The sequence below is a fragment of the Haliotis rufescens genome, unplaced genomic scaffold, assembly GCF_023055435.1.
Source record: "Haliotis rufescens isolate VD_foot unplaced genomic scaffold, xgHalRufe1.0.p SCAF_33, whole genome shotgun sequence".
In the NCBI taxonomy this organism is placed as follows: Eukaryota; Metazoa; Mollusca; class Gastropoda; order Lepetellida; family Haliotidae; genus Haliotis; species Haliotis rufescens.
In genome coordinates this window covers 926,718-948,143 of record NW_025964035.1, presented here as the reverse complement: position 1 = coordinate 948,143, position 21,426 = coordinate 926,718, and the positions used below count along the sequence as shown (strand labels likewise).

General features: G+C 39.8%; 1 protein-coding gene across 14 annotated transcripts; it reads left to right on the top strand.

Moving 5' to 3' along the window:
* Window positions 1–214: 214 nt before the first annotated feature.
* On the top strand, window positions 215–21,069 carry LOC124151594 (nuclear receptor coactivator 6-like). Of its 14 annotated transcripts, XM_046524125.2 has the most exons (23): window positions 216–371; window positions 2,624–2,653; window positions 4,983–5,012; window positions 5,759–5,794; window positions 6,681–6,713; window positions 8,534–8,566; window positions 8,919–8,963; window positions 9,510–9,578; window positions 10,466–10,492; window positions 11,645–11,680; window positions 12,288–12,344; window positions 13,338–13,373; window positions 13,938–13,955; window positions 14,216–14,239; window positions 14,666–14,704; window positions 15,390–15,470; window positions 15,813–15,833; window positions 17,144–17,164; window positions 17,509–17,535; window positions 18,062–18,088; window positions 18,821–19,755; window positions 20,215–20,365; window positions 20,872–21,069. In XM_046524125.2, exons 1-23 carry the CDS (start codon window positions 338–340, stop codon window positions 20,877–20,879), a joined length of 1,818 nt encoding a protein of 605 aa, XP_046380081.2. In that variant the 5' UTR covers window positions 216–337; the 3' UTR covers window positions 20,880–21,069. The 14 variants fall into 14 exon arrangements, with proteins under 14 accessions (XP_048236796.1, XP_046380081.2, XP_048236799.1 ...); XM_048380839.1 differs by lacking the exon at window positions 4,983–5,012 and having other exon boundaries at window positions 215–371; XM_048380842.1 differs by lacking the exon at window positions 5,759–5,794.
* The last annotated feature ends 357 nt before the right edge of the window (window positions 21,070–21,426 follow it).

Here is a 21,426-nt window from a genome sequence, read left to right as displayed (position 1 = left end):
TGCAGTCAATGTCATTCCTTACTTACAACAAACGACAATCACAACTTGTTCATATGAACACAACACTACGTCGCGTGTTGTACTGACGTTACGTAATACCCCTCAGCAGGTAACACAGGTTGAAGATTGTTTCCGTATATCACGGGAGAGCGACAGGTACAGGATAGATGGGGGTTCATCTCCTATTTACCTCACCGGAGTCATAAATTTTCCCGTTTGATAGAACGACAGGGAGAGAAACGACGCCCCAGGCTACCTCCAGCACCCAACAAAGTCCCCTCCAGACGCAGTGTCGGTCATTAGGAACCCACACCGGACAGAGGACGACACGGTAAACATGGCTCGCCTAACGTACAGTCTCACCGTTCTAGGTAAGTACAGCACAGAACGTATGGACAACCATTGGACTTGACTATCGGAATTGCAGCTTTAATATCGTTGTTTCTAAATGAAATCCCTCTATGCCACGCAATTGTAATACTTATTATTAACCAATGTCAAACTTTGGAAACGATGCAGTGATATTGGTCATGGAAGCAGAATGTTTTTAAATTACAGATTTACTTCAATTACTTACTAAGACAGTGATATGTTGATTTCTCTAATAAGACCATAAAGCCATGTTTATGCAAAATAAATTTTTTTTATAACGAGTGCTAATTGTGAACAAAAGTCTGCTTCACATGTCGTTGTAGATATTGTATCAATAGCAATAGCATTAGTATATTTAAAAAAGTATGTACAAAAGTATGACAACATTTGTGCATATTTTCCCCATGATACTTTGCTTGACATAACCGCATAAGAAAGACATACGCAGCAGACAAGGCATACCCATTTAGAATGAGCTGATGAATATATATACGTGTTTCTTGTGTAAAATATTATAAATTACATGTGAAAGGAGGTCATATTTAAATTATGAGCACATCGTTTCCGCTTCTAGGCTATTTTAATGCAGGATCCATCACCTTTTTAGTCTCGTTGACGTAATGACCCAAATGTACATGGGAGGTATTTTACCGCTCAGCACAAAACATAAAAGTCGTATTCTGTCCAACGGATCCTTCAACTTGTCAAGATTTAAGAAAATGGTTGCAGACGGTGACGCCCCATGTCCTAAATATGTGTTGAGACGTAGATGTACGGACGCAGCCTTACATCTATTCTAATTGTATTTTACCTGCTTTTAAGTAGGAGGGTTATGAACAGAAATTTATTCTTAAGGAAATTACAATGCAGTTGAACATATTTTCAGTTGGACGTGTCAGGACAGCATTGGGCCTGTATGTGTCCATTTACAAACTATGTTCGAGATAACTGGAAATTCGAATAACCGATTCGACTTATCACTGGTCAATTAATAATAGACATAGAAGAAATTCGCGAATACTGCCAATCAGTTCCACATACCATGGTTCAATTGTCCAATGTTAGAACTTGATTTTATTACAAATGACTTCTCGCCAGAAACAGCGATAGCTCAGGAGGCAAACGCCCCCACAGTCTTTACTTTGGAGAACATGAATACATGACACTTTTATGGATAGCAACTTCTTTTTTCTTTGTACGACGTTTCAGAGCTACCTCTTGCTCCCCCATCGGGTAAATGCTTTCGTACAAAGAAATAAAAGAAGTTGCTAGCCATAAAAAGCTTCATGTATTCATTTTCTCCAAACTTCGAAATGCCTTTCAGAGACCTGATTTTTATACTAAACTTGATTGACCAATTGTGTAAAGGTTTGTTTAAATGCCTTGAATAAACACACAGCACGTGGGACTTCGTAAAGTTAACAGACATGTCATTACTAGTATGTCGAGCGCCAGGGACGGTTGTAGTATTAACGTTTTGTCACAAGATTAAGATCTAGTGGCGACTGAAAATATATCGAGTTATCCGTAGTTCGATTGTAGAGGTTCTTGACAACAGACGACTGAGACTGTGGAGTAGCCCTGTGTTTAAAGCGTTAAAGTTAATACAATTAGAGGAACTGAAATTCCTAACACGTAGCTGTATTTGAGCATTGACAAAAATATGTGAACGTTAACGTAATTGTTTTAAGCGTTTGCACAGGGCGTGAAACATTCTTTAACGTGACCAAAGTTTGCCAAAGAAGGGCGTCTTCGCCAAGGTGCTCATTAGAATAATTGTCTCAGAATGAGTATTTTTTACCAAACTAAGTATTACTCGTCGATATGTCCATGACTCAATTATAGCACGTAGCCATCCAAAAACTTCAATATAACAAGGACAACAAATACCTTCAGAAAATAAATTGGATTCAATAGGAATTCATCAACCAATGGAACATCAACGTACCTTGGCTCACTGTACATTCGACATGTTTTCTGTTGTTGTGGTGTCCAACGATATCATACTTTGTATTTGGACATGACGAGTTGTTCATTAAAAGTGCTAAAAATATTCCAAGCCATAGCTGATAGCTGTACTCATAATGTGCAGCTGAATTGTAGGGACATCGATCTTGCTACTGTATATCGGATAAGCAGATTGGCCTCGATTAATATCGAAATTTGGAGACAGCACTGTCCACATATATATATTTACCGTTAGATGTTACATATCTGTACATGAAGCTTTACTATTGTTGTTTTGTTTCAGCTGGACTTTTCTGCCATGTTCTCTCACAAGGTACGTAATCGTGTGCATGCACGTGTGTGTGTGTGTGTGTGTGTGTGTGTGCGTGCGTGCGTGCGTGCGTGCGTGCGTGTGTGTGTGTGTGTGTGTGCGTGCGTGCGTGCGTGCGTGCGTGCGTGCGTGCGTGCGTGCGTGTGTGTGTGTGTGTGTGTGTGTGTCTGCTTGTACTAGTCTCTACCACTAGACCACGGAGGCGGTCAGATCCACAGAAGTCCATGCTTCTTGTAAAATCGGTCCACAGAGGTCGTTTGCCGTTAAATCCTACTGACGAATATCGGGCGAATGCAATGAGTGGCCTTTGCTTATTGTGTGTGGTCTCGCCCCCGACGGTAGTCATGCTTTTCAACACTGGTTTGCAAGACCGACCTGATATAAGTGGAATATTCCTTACTGCCGCATAAAACAACATTCACTCACATTTCCGTTGTTAAAACAAACATGACACAAGGAACAGTTTATTAACTCCCAGGTTTAACGGTCACTGCTTCGTGTTTTCTAGTTAAAGAATATTATTGACATTCATCACTGACAGCACCAGATGCCCTTGTCATGTCGTGAAACTAATGGACATTTAAAGGTTACGCACGGAAAACGTATTAATCATACTCACTCTGTTGGAGTGTTCTCAGCAAACGCTGCCAAGAGAGTGAGTGAGTGTTTCTGTGAGCTAGTGTAGTGTAACGTCACATTCAGTACTGTCTCGGCTGCATCATGGCGACAGTTTAACAATCAGTCCACCTCCATCGGCCACCTTGACCACTGGCTACGTCATATTTTGATTTTGAATTTTGTATATATTTATATTTGAACGTGTGGCGCAAATTTATATATGGTTGAACCTATGATTTCCCGAGACCAAAAACTTGTCCCGTCTGTCATATTCATTCTGGCAATAACGTTGGGTTTTTTAATAAAAAGGAATTTGGGGCATAATACGGTGTCAAAACTTTGGTGTCTACAGAATTTATCGCCTTTTCAAAAAAGAACGTTAATGTTTCTTATAAAAGGAATTTGATTTCTCGGGATCTAAAACATTATCCGTCATCGTCGTTCTATCAGTAGCGTTCATGGTATATATGAAAGAATTTTTTCAGCATAACACGATTTCTGCTTTTAAATAGCACAAACGTTTAACGTTGGGGTCTACAGGCGTTGTCGCCCTTGTCAAAATAGAACGCTAATGTTTCTTTTGAAAGGAAGTGTTGGTTATTCAGTCAGGTCCGTCTGTAAACACTGTTTAAACTGCATTCATTAATTTACTTTTTTGATATGATGTTTGTTATTAGGGCAGCCTTATTCGAACTTATTGTGTAATGAAAAGCAATGATATGCATATAAAAACCTATTATTGTTTAAACATTCCAACAAAACTTCAACATCATCTTTATTTCACTTTCAAAAGAAACACTTGAAAGACAAACTAGGGTCCTACATTCCACGTGACTGCAGTTAAACATCTCTTAATCGCATTGTGTGTGTCCTCACATAAAAAAAAATATGTCTTAATGACGTGTGATTTCCGTCAGAGTGACACATGGATCCACATGGTGTCGTGTTTGGTGTACCACTCATTTGTCACCTGGAAGTAATGTCACCTCACCATCATCACGATCCCAGTGGTTATATTCAGCAGCATCCAAACACAGGGCAATTAAACGGACATGTCTGTCACGCAGCTGTCTGAAAGTTATTATCGTTAGGCCTTTTTGACCCATCTGGAAAACTGATACAGAAGAGGACGATAGTTCTTAAAGGTTTCTCCATCTCGAGGGAATAAATTGTTGATATACACCTTGATTATACGTTAACACAGCTTAATATAGAGATATTTTCAAATCTACTCTTTTGAAATCACATTCGATTTTATCTAAAAAATATTTACTTTTAATTCAATAGGTGAAACGGTCAATTGCAACTACAGAAATTGAAATTCAGTGTCTAAAACTTTTGTAGCTGCTCCTCGGCCATATGCGAGTAGGTATTGTGCATCATTTCAATGGCTTCCTCCCCAGCTTGGCATCGTATAGAATGGCCGCGTACTTGCGACCCTCGGGGAACAGGTATTTTGGTATAAGACATTTAGCAAAGTGAAAGTAAAGACATATAATTTAAATATATACAAGTTGTTTTATTTATAAGAACTGACTTATTTTGGGGGGGTACGCGGATTTACATAGCGTTCACACCAGTCTTAGACACGTGTAAAGGCGACATAATCCTTTCCATAAACACAACAATAACACCGACCATTCAACCATGTTTTAACAATTGAATGCATTAATGTTCACAACGAATCATGTGCATATATTTTGTGTTTCCATAGGAACTAACAACTTTCGAATTCTTGCCCCTGGTGAGTATAAACAATATTAGAGCCTACTAACACTGACGTTTTTAAAGATGATATTGATTCCACCTCATCTTGAGGGGCTACAAGCGTTGTTATACAAAGGCCTAACTTTGTACAGCAAGAGGTCACGTCAAGTTATTTAAGTCGTCATGGGAGATGTCATGTCATAGTATTGATGCTTGGTGAACAAAGTCTTAGAAGCTTGCTTATTTTCTTTTGGGGTGCCCACTGGATGTCAGCTTACAAAGTGTGCTACACTTGCAATCATTTACTTCCATTATTGAGATATACTGAAGTAAAAACAACACTGTTTGTACAAATACAGATTCAAATGGTTATATGTTGTTTAAAGACTTTTCTTCTTTATATCTTTACTTTAATTTGACCACGTACTAAAAACATTTTCCCAAGTCCTTTTACTCATGACCTTAATGCGAGCACCAGACAGGTATGACACGGTTGCTACAGCAGCCATATGAATTCACACCCACGCCGCCGAAGGTCTTCATCGTAATATGATATAATATATAAGACACTGGGTAATCGAAGATGGAACACAGACTGCCTCTGCAGCATCATTTAAAGTTCCCAGTAACAAAAAGTTATATACTCACAACTCATACTTTCTAAAGAAACTTACTCATAGGGATCATACGTATAAATGGATTCTCCCAAATTAGTATACTTCGTTACCATGGCATCCGGAACACCAGACATCATTGTGATGTATGATAATCTGTTTCTCTCAGGAAATCCAATGGCAGCCGCTTTCAAATCGAATCAAGGTTGGTGACACTTACATATAAAGCTATGTTGTTTCAAATTCTGTCCATCTGTTTTTGATTCACAATGACATCCGTCTTCTGTGATCACCAAATGAGTTGGAAATGTTGTTACGACAAAGAATCACTGTCATGTCGTTTTCTGTGTGCTGATTCAAAGCTTAATAAGTGCAGGGTTGTACTATTTGTATGCTAGTGTTGTACTATTTGGTATTATAGGACCCGTGAAGATTCCGGAGTAGAATAGGTCTTCAGCAACCCATGCTTGCCGTAAGAGGTGACTATGCCTGTCGTAAAAGGCGAATAACGGGATTGGGTGGTCAGGCTCGTTGACTTGGTTGATGCATGTCATCGATCCCAATTGCATGGATCGATGCTCATGATATTAATCATTGGATTGTCTGGTCCAGACTCGATTATTTACAGACCGCCGTCATATAGCTGGAATAATGCTGAGTGCGGCGTTAAACAACCAACCAACCAAATGGTATTATAGAGTTGTAATGTATGACATCGTCGTGTGCGTTGCATGCAGTATTTGTCGTCGTACCGTCGTAAGGAGTGGAGTAAGCACTGTATTTTTTTAAGCGCCATAAGGACTGCGTTTGTTGTAATGCTCATTAAGTGGCAATACTCTTGTTTCTGAATTTTTGGCAAGGTACAAGTGAACACCGCCCTAGTCTTAGGAATACGTTGATTATCATACACTTAAATTGCTAAAAGATATTGCTACCATTTGTATTGCTTTAATAGTGCACACTTTCAGTGTAGCTCTGCACACAATGTTACAACGTTGTTATTGACTTGAGGTCAATGTTTCACCGTTGCTACGGACTTCCCTGTCCTTGGTGTGATGTCGTTACACGAACTGCACCTTTTCATACAACAGCATTTCAGCCACCCGCACCGTGGAATATGCATCGTAAGTTAAATATAACTTTAGTCAGCTAGCTTAAATAACAAAGCATACTGTGCCATTCTTTCGAATGGGTTATATTCTAGGCATATGCGAGGTGTAACGCTGCTTTATACAGTATGTTAGACAGCATGTTAGATATATCATTGTATATTTGCTTGGTGTTGGCGGAAAGATACATCGACAACGCCAGACTATAACCAGTCTCAATTATCCGGCGGAACAACTTCATTGGGCGTAGGAGACAAAATAGTAGTGAAAATTATATAGATAGATCACTGAACATTAGCCATGACACTAGGTGTTCGCGAAGACTGAAGTGATGCTGGTCACAGACAGAAATACATTAAGTTGGCTAGTATGCCAACAAATCAAGGGTCATATTCGGGGTGAATTTGGGAATCAAATCCTTCTCTAGCAGATCCTGACAGAAGTAAGGGACGGTATTCAGCACAAAGGAAGTGCGTCAAGTAAGAGGTAGTGAGGTGAGGTGAAATGGGGTTTAACGTCGCGTCAAAGATTATTGCACTTATATAGCGACGTGCATGTACGTGTGTTTGTTTGTGAGGCTGCTTGTACTAGTCCGGACTGATGCCGATTTATAGTGCTAGCCCACTGAGATACCATGCCGCAGTTTAACATGAATACCCCACTCAGACACAGTATAATGACCAGTCCTTGCTTTAACCCCTTAATGCCGAGCGCCAGACAGGGTAACAACAAGTACAATCTTTTACGTCTTTTGGTATGACGCGGCCGGGGATCGAACCCCGGACCTTCCGCTCTCCGGGCGGACGCTCTACCACTAGACCAGGGAGCCTGTCTCGTCCAGTAAGACAAATGGACTAAATATAGGGACATAGAAATCTAAGGAAAAATGTTATTTGTAACATATATTGTGTTATTATGCATATTATAACATATATTAGATTTATAGACTATATTCATATTTACTGGCTTATAAAACATATTTAGAACATATCAATGGTTGTGGTATAACCTTAAACAACATGTAGCCCTTAGCCCTATCCCTGCAGCCATATTCGCGGCACGGCCCAGTATATCTGCTTTCAAAATATGCTTATATTATGCTTGTACTCCCTCTGTTCGTACATCTGAAAGAGTCCAGGTTTGACACTGCTTTGAACAGTATGTCATTCATATCACGGCCTGTCAGTCTGACGAGGAAGTCCACAGTGATGTATGTCATAGATGGATATCACTTTGATGAACGGTCAAGGATCAAACAGAAAATCCAACCCATCCATTCATTGGATCATGGCACGGTCAGGGTACGCAACTCTGCCCCGCTGCTTGCAGCCTCGTTGATCACTTGGCCACCTGTGTAACAAGAATGGTTAAAGACAAAGGACATTTTTGACAACATTATGTACAATGCTTGGTTTTAGAATATTTCATTACAATTACAGAATTCATTTAAAGTTAAATTCTCTTAAAAGTAAAATATTTAATTTGGAAACTATAGGTTTAGCTTCCTATGCATGTTGTCGTTCATAACCTTCTAAGTTAACGAAATCTTCTCCTTTTTATTTGTTACCTAAAATTACGAGCTTTTTCAAGGAAAGTAGGAGGATGGCGTTCTACATCCGTGTGTCAGCCAGTGAACACGAAGAGCACGGTCCGTGTGTGTGTGTGCGCGTGTGCGTGCGTGCGTGCGTGCGTGCGTGCATGCATGCATGTGTGTGTGTGCGTGCGTGTGTGCGTGCATGCGTGCGTGCGCGCGCGCGTGTGTGTGTGGACTATTTACTTTACATCAATGAGACAGTGTACTCGTGGGTCTAATATATGACATCTTTTTAACGTAGGTTTTCCACAACAACAACCAAATCGGTTTACCGGTAAGTTGGTGTACTTGCTTAATGACATTGTTGTATCCAATCATTCCAGTTTACACATCTGTACATTTGCATGAGTATCTATAGCAATGTACAATAAACATATATAGGAGTGTCTTGCAGTATACTGGACACATAAACTGCTTCTGACCCAATAGCCCGTTTAGGACCCGACTCTCTGAAGGTGATCATTTAAATATCCCTATGACCTTCTCGATAGCCCCAGAATGCCATTGTGCAATAATAATAGCAATAATATTCTGCATTCTATATTTTTTTTATAAAGTAGCAATGGTCAATACCATTATAATAGACGCAAACATACATTGTTACTGTATGCAATTTGTATATGTAGGTTTTCAACAGCAACAGCAACCAAGACAACCACCCACTAAACAGGGTAAGTCTGACCCTCTGTCTATTGAGTATAGAGCGTATAGAGCGTAGTGCAACTTGCTATCAACCTCTTCAAGATGCTAGCTTTATCACACGACCATCATAGTTTATAGGACTGATGTGACCTTTTCACCTGTATTTGGCTATATGGGTACAAAAAGGAAACCTCCTAGTTCAGAGTAATATATTTTACTTTTACGTCCCTTTGTAAATCATCATGTGCTTCGTGAAACATTGCAGGCGAAAACACAATCTGCGGATCCTTGTAGTCAAGGGGGACAACTCTTCAAGCGACACTTTGAAGGAACTAACAATATAGCTAGACACACCTTTATAGTGTTTTGCTGTTGGTCTTTAGAGATGCGACATAATGAAATGTTGAGATTTAGGTCACTCAGTTTGACAACATATACTGAATACAAAAAGTTAGAGATCTAATATTTACGGGAATATTTTTATGAAACTGTGTGCTCAGTCTTAACCACTAAAAATCCCCAAAATAATCATAAACCCTAACGTTTTTGTTCAGTATATTTTACCTTACCACTAGGCTTTCAGCCACCACAAAATCAACATCCTCAACAGCAACAGCAGCAACATCAACAACCGAAAATTCACGGTACGTTATAGCGTCAATAGTGACATAAGTGTTATTGCGAAAATGTAAGTGAAAACTTGAATACACAGAACAACCCGTGAAGATACGGATGTAGAATAGGTCTCCAGCAACACATGCTTGTCGTAAGAGGCGGCTAACGGGGTGGGATGGTCAGGCTCGCTGACTTGCTTGATGCATGTCATTGTATCCCAATTGCGTGGATCGGTGCTCATGATACTAATCACTGGATTGTCTGGTCTAGACTTGATTATTTACAGACCGCCGTCATATAGCTAGAGTATTGCTGCGTGTGGCGTTAAGCAACAAACAAACAATCAAAAATACCCGGAACAAAGTGTTTGTTGATCAGTATCATGAATACATCTTACTTCCACCGTACAACGCTATATTTAGGAAATAAATACGTAGTGATCGTAAAGTCAACGAGCCACCATCCCCTTCTCGTGTCATAGTCAGTTATATTGAACTGATATCACGAACAATCGTATATAACGAACAATCGTATATAACGAACAATCGTATATAACGAACAATCGGACATACCTCACAATCGTCTGTGACGAACAGTCAGGCTTACCGAATAATCATATATAACGAACATTTGGATATCAGACCAATCGAATATTAGCAACAGTCCGATATAAAAAATAGCTACCCAAAGAATCCTTTCTTATTCCCAAATGTAGTAAGAAATAGCACAGAGCTTCAAAATGTCGAACATGGCATATAAAGGACTTGATCAGGAATTTTAATCTGGAATCTGTATATACAGTGTAAATCTATTTACAGCATCGTGAAAAATATATCGTGCAAAGAACTTTTCATGAAAACAAACTGTATCTATGATAGTACGCCTGTATCTGATATTCACATTCTGTCGTCTCCAGCACCGACCCAGCCTAGTCGTCCTAAAGGTAAACCGTGTGTTGTTGGCAATGTAATCATGGTAACTGTTTGCTTATTATCTGTAACCAGATATATGCAGTATAACATATTCCTTGTTACCACTGGGGTTGACAAACTTGATACTAACCTGATTGTAAATTCTCTAGTTTACTGGACAAGGGGAGATAACTGAAGGTTTTTAGGTAACTGGACAAAGCCAAACTGGTGGCGTTAGGTCAGTAAATCATGCTCTAACTGCCAGCGTTATAAAGACGTTATCGAGATTCACTGCTTTAAAGCATATGTGTGGGTGAACATGCTTGATCTATATATTCCACAGCGTGATGGATAATCTGCGTAAATTGTATTGTGGTTGCTATGGCAATTTGGTTGCTATGGCAATGTAGTTGCTTGCGCATCTTGACATTAACTCAGCTTTTTGCCCTCAACTTATCCTGGACTTTAGCAAGTGAGTTGCTTTTTACGCCGTTTTTAGCATTAGTCCAGCTATGCAGGAATGACCTAGACCATCGGCGTGACGAGCAAACGCTTTAGCCACCAAGCTACCCAGCCACAACAATAAGATACAGGGGAATAGTGTTTCGTACCTTAAAATATGTCTGTTTGCTAACTTATTGATATAGTTAGGTTTGGTTGTATCATTACAGGCTCCGTAAGAAATTCTTGAAACGTTTGAAAATTCGAATTCTCATGTAAAATATGAAAAGAAACCATCAGCTACATGACAAGCCTGTGGCCATTACCCCTAATTCCTTCCAATGGCTTCTGCTCAGCTTCTGTTGGTGTCGGGAGTGTATATGTATCTCAAATGGTGTTCCGAAGACATACTGGTTCTATTCGTTGTTTTAGCTGTTTTAATTCGAGCTGTTTTAGCGTCGCACAAACAATATTTCACCCATATAACCACGAGAACAATTATAAAAAAAAGTTGTAATCAATACTTCAAAGTTGTATATTCAGTATTTTATCAAACATATTTTGGTATTATGAGGGATATCAAATTGGTGATACAAGTAGCTACCAGACAGGCATAGACGTTGTTGACTGTTTACATGATGGTTCATACCAGTAACATTGCATGTCAATACCTTGCTGACAACATATGAGATGAATATGTCGGTATTACAAGCTTACGCTCATCTACACCACTATCTGCACAGGACCCGCCAGCACCAAGGCAGCTGTACCCACAGCTGGTGAGTAGGGGCTAATGACAGCTTCAGTACTTAACTGCCGGGCAAGAGAAAGAAAACCCTTCACAATTTGGATTTAACCCAAAATTCAAAACGTTTTCAAAACTATACTAGACTGAAAATAGTTGCCGAAAAAGTTACGTTCTAAACTCAATTATGATACCCGTATGAAATACATCACTATTAAATAACCATTTCTTGTTTGTTTCATTTTTAGCCACCATCGCACATTGTTTTGCCAGGCAGTATAGTATCTCAATTGCAGCAGTAGCTACTCCTGCAGCGAGTCTTTGATTCGCATTGAGGAGACTTGGAAACTATTTTGGAGAACAACTCTTTTATTGTTTGTAATGACGTTTCAGGGATTCTTCGCGTGTGTGTGTGTGTGTGTGTGTGTGTGTGTGTGTGTGTGTGTGTGTGTGTGTGTGTGTGTGTGTGTGTGTGTGTGTGTGTGTGTGTATGTGTGTGTGCATGCGGGTTTTTGTGTGTGTTTGTGTGTGCAGCTGTGCTTTGGCACAATCACTGCCGAGTTTTCAACTTCACCACCCCCCTACTGATGTCCAACACAACCCTGAGTCAGCTTCACTAAGATAGACATGTTTGTTCGCAGGTCCGCCGCCCCCAGCTGCCGGCGCCATGGGAGGTCTCCAGGCTCCAAGGATGCCATGTAAGGGACCGATCATTTTATAAACTCTTCAATCAAGGCTTCACCATCAAATGCCTGGTGAAGTGATTCCAGAAACTGTGTTGTAGACATTCGTAGGAATTGATTTAATATGACACCCTGCTTGTCAACATAAAACGCGATGTTATCCCATAATATGAACTTCACAGGATGGTAGCTCACCTCACCTGCCACTTACTTTAACTAGATAAGGTGGTCAGGTTTGGTTGCTAAAACTTTTACAACATGGTCAAAGTCTTTTACAACATTGTCTGAGTCCTCTATAACATCGTCTAAGTCTTTTACAACATTGTCTAAGTCTTTTACAACATTGTCTAAGTCTTTTACAACATTGTCTAAGTCCTCTACAACATTTTCTAAGTCCTTTACAACATTGTCTAAGTCTTCTACAACATTGTCTAAGTCTTTTACAACATTGTCTAAGTCCTCTACAACATTTTCTAACTCCTGTACAACATTGTCTAACTCCTGTACAACATTGTCTAAGTCCTCTACAACATTGTCTAAGTCCTGTACAACATTGTCTAAGTCCTCTACAACATTGTATAAGTCCTTTACAACATTGTCTAAGTCTTTTACAACATTGTCTAACTCCTTTACAACATTGTCTAACTTCTTTACAACATTGTCTAACTCCTTTACAACATTGTCTAAGTCTTTTACAACATTGTCTAAGTCCTCTACAACATTGCATGGACCAGTCACCCTTTGAATTTTCGTGAGTGGCTGGGTACCACCGCATGCTGACCTTTCAATATCATTTTCGGATGGTAATAGTTAATCTTTATTACATCTGCTGTGTACACGTGCATAGATTCTGCGGCTTATAAGTAAAGAAAAGAGTTTAACATTGTTTGTTCAGTAAATATACGTTTGGCAACCGAGTTAAAAAAAACCCCAAGCAACTGTCCGAAGCGGCGTACAACACAATGCATTCACTACTGTATTGTAACCATGGTTACTTCTTGTTTACAGCGATGGTCATGCAGTTCATGGGCATGAGTTTACACGGTGAGTGTTTCATGTCGTAACAAAACACATAGTAGAAGTATATTCATTGATACATTAAAAACATCATATAAAGACGTACCTACGGAATCCTTTTAGGGCCATTTGATTTTGTATTCATTTATTGAAATTTCAAGATACTTAGTTGAAATTTAAAGAAACTAAGCTGATATTTCATGATGCTATGTTGACATTTCAAGATGCTTTGCTGAAATTTCAATATAATAAGTTAAAATTTCAAGATAATAAGTTAAAATTTCAAGATATAAACTTAAAATTTCAACTTATTATCTTGAAATTTCAACTAAGTTTCTTGAAATTTCAACCCAGTATCATAAGATTTCAAAATAAGTTTCTTGAACTTTCAAGAAAAAAGAAAACAAACAAACAAAAGAAAAAACCCAAAATGGCCCTAAAATCCTTCCGAAAGTAGCGAATAAATGCAATGAAACCTATGCCGTCCCAGTTCCTAATTTCATGGCTTGTATGATGATGATGATGACAATAATTAAAGTATAAATGATAATATACAAGATGTATACTGACATCCAAATGCTCTCATTTCAGATATCTGCGCTGCCTTGAGTAAGTACAACATTAGACTATGACGTCACCACGTAGGAACCTCATTTTGTTACGTAAATCAAAATGTGATGTCGGAATGTCGCTGTGCGCATCAAAATAGGGGAAATATATAAATGTGCACGTTCTATCAATCCTCTAAAACATATATCACGTCCATAGATAGATAAAAAAATAAATAAACTTAAATCTTAATGCAGACAAGGTATAACGTGTTTCCATTCAACACGACGTCATTAACATGTTTCTGTTTGTGTTTTCAGCACTGAAGGGAACGGGAGCTCAATGTATGTATAATATTCCATAGATTTATGTTGAACTGTTTTAAAAATAACTTCTATATAAATGCCGGCTAAAGGAAAATATACACCTTGTTTTATGGTGCCAATAAATGAAACAATTATTATTATTCGATTATGAGGTACTTGATATCACAATGATGTGTAATGAACTATAATGCTCAGTGGTTCGACAACTGTTTTCGGTCTGGTAACGTATTGATAACGTTTGTAATGTTTGGGCAGTTCAAAGGTCCAAGTCTTTTCTGTATTGTGCTGGTTCAAGATACGTTTATGAATATCTATGAAACTCTCTGAACCGTATTAATAGTGTTTCTAGGACAAACACATTGTGTTTCAAGTTTACCCCATTATGTAGTAGGGTCTTGGCATCAGTGGTTGGCCAATGGTTCATTGTCTCTTGCCCTGTTCCAGCTGATGCTTTGGACACGATCGTGAAGAACAGATTCCCCAGTGAGTATAGCAGGATGTCGAATGTACCTTGAAGATGCAACGGAATTGTATTGAAGAAATAAACGACGAGTGGGAGTTGTATATCGTACAATAAAACTCCTTGCGGTGTTTTATTGTACGACAAACAACGACCACGAGTCGTTTATCTCTTATATGAGATATCAACATAACGCACAGCCTCTTAAAGGATATAAGAAAAAAGAACACGCTTTATAAATTAATTATGAATATTTACCCTATTTAAATATTGATGACTCACTTAATAGAATCCGCTCCGGTAATGTCGGACATGTCCATTTTATGAACAGGGTGGTCTTGTCCTCATATTCTCACAATTGTCACGTCGATTATCTATACCTTTTCACCCACGACCGATTGTCCTATCTCTTTCACTTTCGGGAGCAATCGTTCGGCCACTGATACATATATGGGGAACACCTTACTCAACACTTCCCTCTTGAAAATAACGTTGTCCAATTAACGACGTCATCAAGTTGGAAGTACATGTTTGTTTGTTAGGCTTCATGATGTCGTGTTGAAGCAGTTTAACAATATCGTACACCTCACTGATCCATATCTGGTTGGTGCTAATGACAACTAGATTGCTAATAAAAGATAATTATTTTAATTGTTACATGTCACACTGTGTTATAGTTTGAAATAAACAAACCTTTGTATTTTACAGATGCATCTATCGTAAGCGGGTTCAGGAATAGAAGTAATCCAATGGAATACAAGCAGATGTTCGGGTCGGGTCCTTGGGCCTGTAAGTATTCTCATAGATCACCTTTGTATAGTCAGTTTACATAACTGGTTTCATACCTACATCTTTGTTAATAACATCAAACCATTCTCTCCAAGGTGCTAAAGTTGTCAGAACCTTTGTAGCATCTGTGTCGAACCATTGATGTCAAAGAAAGGGTATAATTTAGTTTATAAATTATAAAATATCAATTGCATGTTTTTGTATTATATAAACCGCTCCATCGTTTATGTTCACACATCTATTAGAATATTCATTGAATCCTTCCCAGTGTTCTTGATGTCATATTCCAAATATTATCTGACAGCTGTTCAGGCAATACATTCTCTTTTTTCTTCGTTTCAGGTGCCTTTAATTTCTATGCAGGTGAGATTATGTATTTAGTTGTTTCTATGTTATGATGTACAAATGTACACTGTTCAGTATTCTATACTATACCCTTTTAAGTGGTACATTATAAGTTGTTCCAAATCCTGAAAACTGGGTTACACTTCAACCCATGACACCCAAGGCACCGGGCGTTTATCTGACCACACACCTAATTATATTGCAGGTATATCTTATGCATGCGAATCGACAAGAATACCACAGTTAGGCATTCTTTCATTCATTGTTTACATTCTTCGAAAAATAACAGACGTAAATATCGTAAATACCCGGAGAAGGGCGTCTTACGTCAATGTTTCGAGATTGCAAATCGCCAGCATCTCAGCAATTCGAGCTCAGAAACACAAGGGGGCACGGGTGGCCAAGTAGTCTAAGGCGCCGCGATTCGCTGTGCAGAGTTGCGTCACTTCGGCACGCCAGAAACCTATGATTGTGGGTTCGAATCTCGGTTCGCCCCGATTATGTTTCTAGGTTTGTCAGCACCATACCCGTGCTCGTGGGTTTCACCGAAGTGGTAAACGTCTGAGACCTGCATCACTTGGGGCTTTCCTCCCACATTAAGCTGACACGCCGTGATATAACTTGAATAATGTTAAAAGCGGCGTTAAACCCAACTCACTCACTCACTCGGAAACACCAGAAATTGCCTTACATGTCAGCGGGAAACGTTGGAATGAATAGAATGGGTCCGACCTTCATGTGCAATGTGAGATAAGTACTCTTCATACAGGACATGAAGAACACACACGACAATGATAATTTATAATCGTTGACGATGTATTTCGAAGTCAGTAGTTCATTGTGATACAAGCTAGATACAGTTCAGGGCCATGTTCCACAAAGCGCCATAGTGTTCGTGACTCCCATACTGAGATAGCTTCGTGGAACAATGCCCAGCTTCTGCATCCATCATTCACACGATGAAGGAGATGAAAGAAACCTCGAAAATGTGTGTTAAACGACTTAAAAAATATTAATTAAATTATGAAATTATATAGCGCACTGTCCAATTTATAACTGCGCAAATGCGCTTAGACCATAATAAATCTGAATAAATTCCCTGAAGAATGGATCAGTGTGCACTCCATTTTTAATTCTCAGTTTCCTGGTAAGTGTACAGCTCAAGTGGCATGGCGATCACACTAGATGAAATCTAATATCCTGTATCTCTATGAAATATGTAAGTGAAATGTTGTAGGAAGTTTGATTGTTGCACACTTGACACATCCATACATGCAAGTAGAGTTTTACACTTCTTATTAATGTCTGAAATCTTCATTTCCTTACAGACCGGAGTCCAATGGAAGTCGGTACGTAAACTCTACGGCATCTCAGTCTATTGTGTTCTTGCTGCAGTTGTAGTTCTTTTGATCATGGCCATGTCATACTTATTTTATGTCCAACCGTTTAAAGTCATACGTTGGTTCAAATCATGGGTTCGAATCATGATGACATGCCACTCATTTGTTCACTCCTTCATTCTTTTTAAATTAGCTTGTGGTTGCCCAGATATCCACAGATAACATCATGAAGATGATCATGATGATGATGATGATGATGATGATGATGATGATGATGATACGTGTGTCGTGTCGAAATATGTAGAAAAATATATAAAAGTCTTTATTATTAACATTTTAATTTTTTTTCACAGCCGGAGCATTCTCTGATCTCGTTGATGGTAAGTTGACACACACTAATATGTATTATTTAACATACATATAACGTAATTCAATGAGATATAACCGTTTCCTTAAGAAATTTAAAAGCAGAGCCCCTTGTACGATTTCGACTTTATTATTAGCATTTGTTTATAAATCAATAATAGTGATGACACCAGGTATTCGCGTTTTGCATTATTACATGATGATTCAACAACCAGACTCGATGGCCCCAGTGTACGAACTCTCTGATTGTACCAGATCATAACGCTAAGGAGTTGACCATAACCACTGGTTTGCCGCCATTATATAGCAGTACCTGACTGCTACACATTAAACATATACTCACTCACCTATACATGCAAAAGGAGTCTTGTTGGACTTGGCTCTGATGACCAACTTATATAGCACTGAATTGAAGTCATGGCAATATGTAGTAATCATATTAAAGTGAATTAATCGGGTGTTCTTTAACTTCATTTGAAGTTGTCTGAGTTACATACGCTTCCTCTGACTATGATTATGATTATTTATTGTTTCTTTCAGGTGCCGGCTGTAATATTGCTTGTGATCGTAAGTATGGACGTGCTTTCTTTCGTTAATTTTATAATCTGAAATAGAAGGGGCGGTCGGGTAGACTAGTGGTTAAAGCGTTCGCTCGTCACGCCGAAGACCCGGGTTCGATTCCCGACATGGGTACAATGTGTGAAACTCATTTCTGGTGTCCCCCGCCGTGATATTGCTGGAATATTGCTAAAAGCGGCGTAAAACCATACTCACTCACTCACTCACTGAAATAGAAATACAGTAATGATTCATATTCAAATAGGCAAGGTTAGCTCAATCGTCTAAGGCCCTAATTATCTGTGCAGTGGTCGCGGGTTTGAATCCCGGGTCCGTTTTGTAGCAACATTGTACCAAAGTTTGTGTTTCACAAAAGTGAATCTCGTTGGAATAAAGCGCCAAATCCCTTTCCATATGCAATAGAAATCTCTGCATAAATCTGTTGATTGTACGATTCCGACTTTTTCATGAACATGAGCATGTGCTTATGGATCACTATCAAATAGTAATGATACCAGGTGTTCGCGAAAAGGTGAGTGTATCCTGTCTCACTGGTGGTGCTCGTCACAAACACATGCAACGGCAAGTCAACTGAAAAATAACACGGGAACATGTGGTACAAGTTAAAACTGCCACGCAATGAAGTAACTGAAAAAAGATTCCAAGCGGAGTGAAACAAAACTACTCACTCACTCACTAGTTACAACTACGTTTGTCTAACTCATATTTATTTGTTTACAGCTCTTCGGGGACCTCGTAAGATTGGCATGATGGGCATGTTTGCAGCGATGAACGGCGGGGTGAATCCTATGGGACCAATGGCAAATCCTCTGGCTGCTCTAGGAAACATGATGGGTGGTATGGGAAACCCGATGGGCGGTATGGGCAACCCGATGGGTGGTATGGGCGGTATGGGCAACCCGATGGGTGGTATGGGCAACCCGATGGGCGGAATGGGAAATCCGATGGGTGGAATGGGAAATCCCATGAATGGCATGGGGAACCCAATGAATGGCATGGGGAACCCAATGGGTGGTATGGGAAATCCTAACAACGGTATGGGAAATCCTAACAACGGTATGGGAAATCCTAACAACGGTATGGGAAATCCTAACAAAGCTGGGAACAATATGCAAAATGTTATGGGAAGTATTGTAAACCTACTGCAAAATCCCGTGGGAGGTCAGAAACCGAGCGGTATGGGAAATGGAAGACCACAAGGCAACGGGCCCAACGGCGGGCATCTCTATGTCCCTCCCTCTCCACAACCTCCAAGGGGAAACAGATGGGGATCCCCCGCTTCCCCCCCAGCTAGAGCCCCGATGCCATTCCCCGATCCCAGCACACAGAACGCTGCCCCGTGGGGAAAGGATCCCTTCCAGATTACACCGCCCCAGCATCAGCCACAACAGCCACAGCAACATCAATCACAACAACCACAACCACAACCTCCATCCCAGCCACAGCCAACACAGTTGCCATTCAACCAACAGATCTCCCAAATGCCAACTCAACATAATCATTTCCCCAACCAGCCTCAGAACCAAGGTCCATCACCTTACCCACAGCCTCCAAATCCCCAGCCTCAGCCTCAGCCTCCCCAACAGCAACACCCACAGCAACCATCACAGAAACAAGGACTCAGAGCCAATATGGCTAACATGCCACAAAGCCAGGTGAGTGGTTCATTGAGGTTTTTGAGATCATGTAAATACACAATGAAACACTGTTGGTCCGGACCCAGGACACATCCACTCACCTCATTAAGATAACCCCGGGTTAACACTAACCCCAAGATAACACTCGTTGATAAAATTTGCAAATATCCTCGGCAAGCCTCGGAATTTTTCCACTTTTATCAACTCGTGTTGATATATTTGATATCAAAAGACACTCGGATGAGATTCTCTATGTGACTGGATCACTGAAAATCAGTGATGACCTCCAGGTGTTCCCAAAAACGGGAACCATATCCTACACCATCGCTCCTGCAGACCAATTATTCACATGTTCGCCTGCTCGTTAAAGAACCCACCGTGTCCGTTATAATAACCATATATTATAAGGCTTCGGCTAAGAAGACAGCAAGGCTGCTATTTTATACAGAATTTCTTATTATGTTTATTTTTTCAAAGGATCCCGAAATAGCCCCCCATCTCGCCGAAGCACTTCTAAGAATGCCAGCACCACAGAGAACCCAGTTCGTGAACGACGCCATATCGGCCTTCTTCAGAACGCTCGGAATACAGCTGCCAAACCCCCAACAGCAACCCATGGCTCAAAGAGGTCGGTGCAGTGTTAGAACAGTTTGTTGACAAGTGTAGATACATATTTATTGTCGTTTTTAAGAACATATGAACGTAGATCCCCCAATAAAAAAGTCTTCCCACTTATAACATCATAGATGTTGAATCCGTCTGTCCATCTACTAACGCCATTACAATGCTAAATTATGTTACACCATTTGTGTCATCTTTATATAAGACTATATGCCATGATTTGGAATAAGGTAACAAGGGTGTATACATATATATGTTAATATATATGCTCAAGGAGCTGCGTTCATTAGGTGTTCCACAAACCAATGATCTGGGATTCGAATCATCCAAGCTTACTCGTGCGTGGTCAACGTCTAAGATCTGCATCACTTCGAGTTGTTCCCTCCAAGCAGACATGCCGTCATGAAATACATAGCGGCGTTAAGCCAAACTCACTTTGTCTTATGTCACTGTTCAATCTTTTTAATCCTTTTCTTGAATGGTACTGATTTCGTTTATGTATTTTTCTTTCAGGTTGGTGATACTACGGTTTACACTAATCATTCACTTGGGTCAATCGGTCAGTGCCGCCGGAAGACTTGAAGTCCACGGCAATGACAGCACAGTGATACGTAGCAGTGATGGGTCGACATCACGCTACAGACGTTATATGAAAGCCAGATGACTGAATGTGTGTACGCTCTCTAGTTGTAATAAAGAACTCAATAGATAGCATGACGTTTCGTTTATTAATTGGTCAATCATTGGGGAGACAACTCTAAAAGTGTCTGTCAGCGCTTCAAGACTTTCTGCAATTTGAATGTAGTGAAGTGAGGTGAAATGAGGTTTGACTTTGCAGGATTATTGCGCTCATATAGCGACGTGTGTGTGTCTCTGCTTGTACTAGTCCGGACTCATGCCAATTTATAGTGCTAACCCACTTCAGATACCATGCCGCAGTTTAAATTGAATATCCCACTCAGACACAGTGTACTGACTCCGAGTGACCTGTCCTAAGGTCATCCTCTTAATGCCGAGCATCAGCCAGGGTAACAACAAGTACTATACTTTATTGTTTGTTGGTATGAC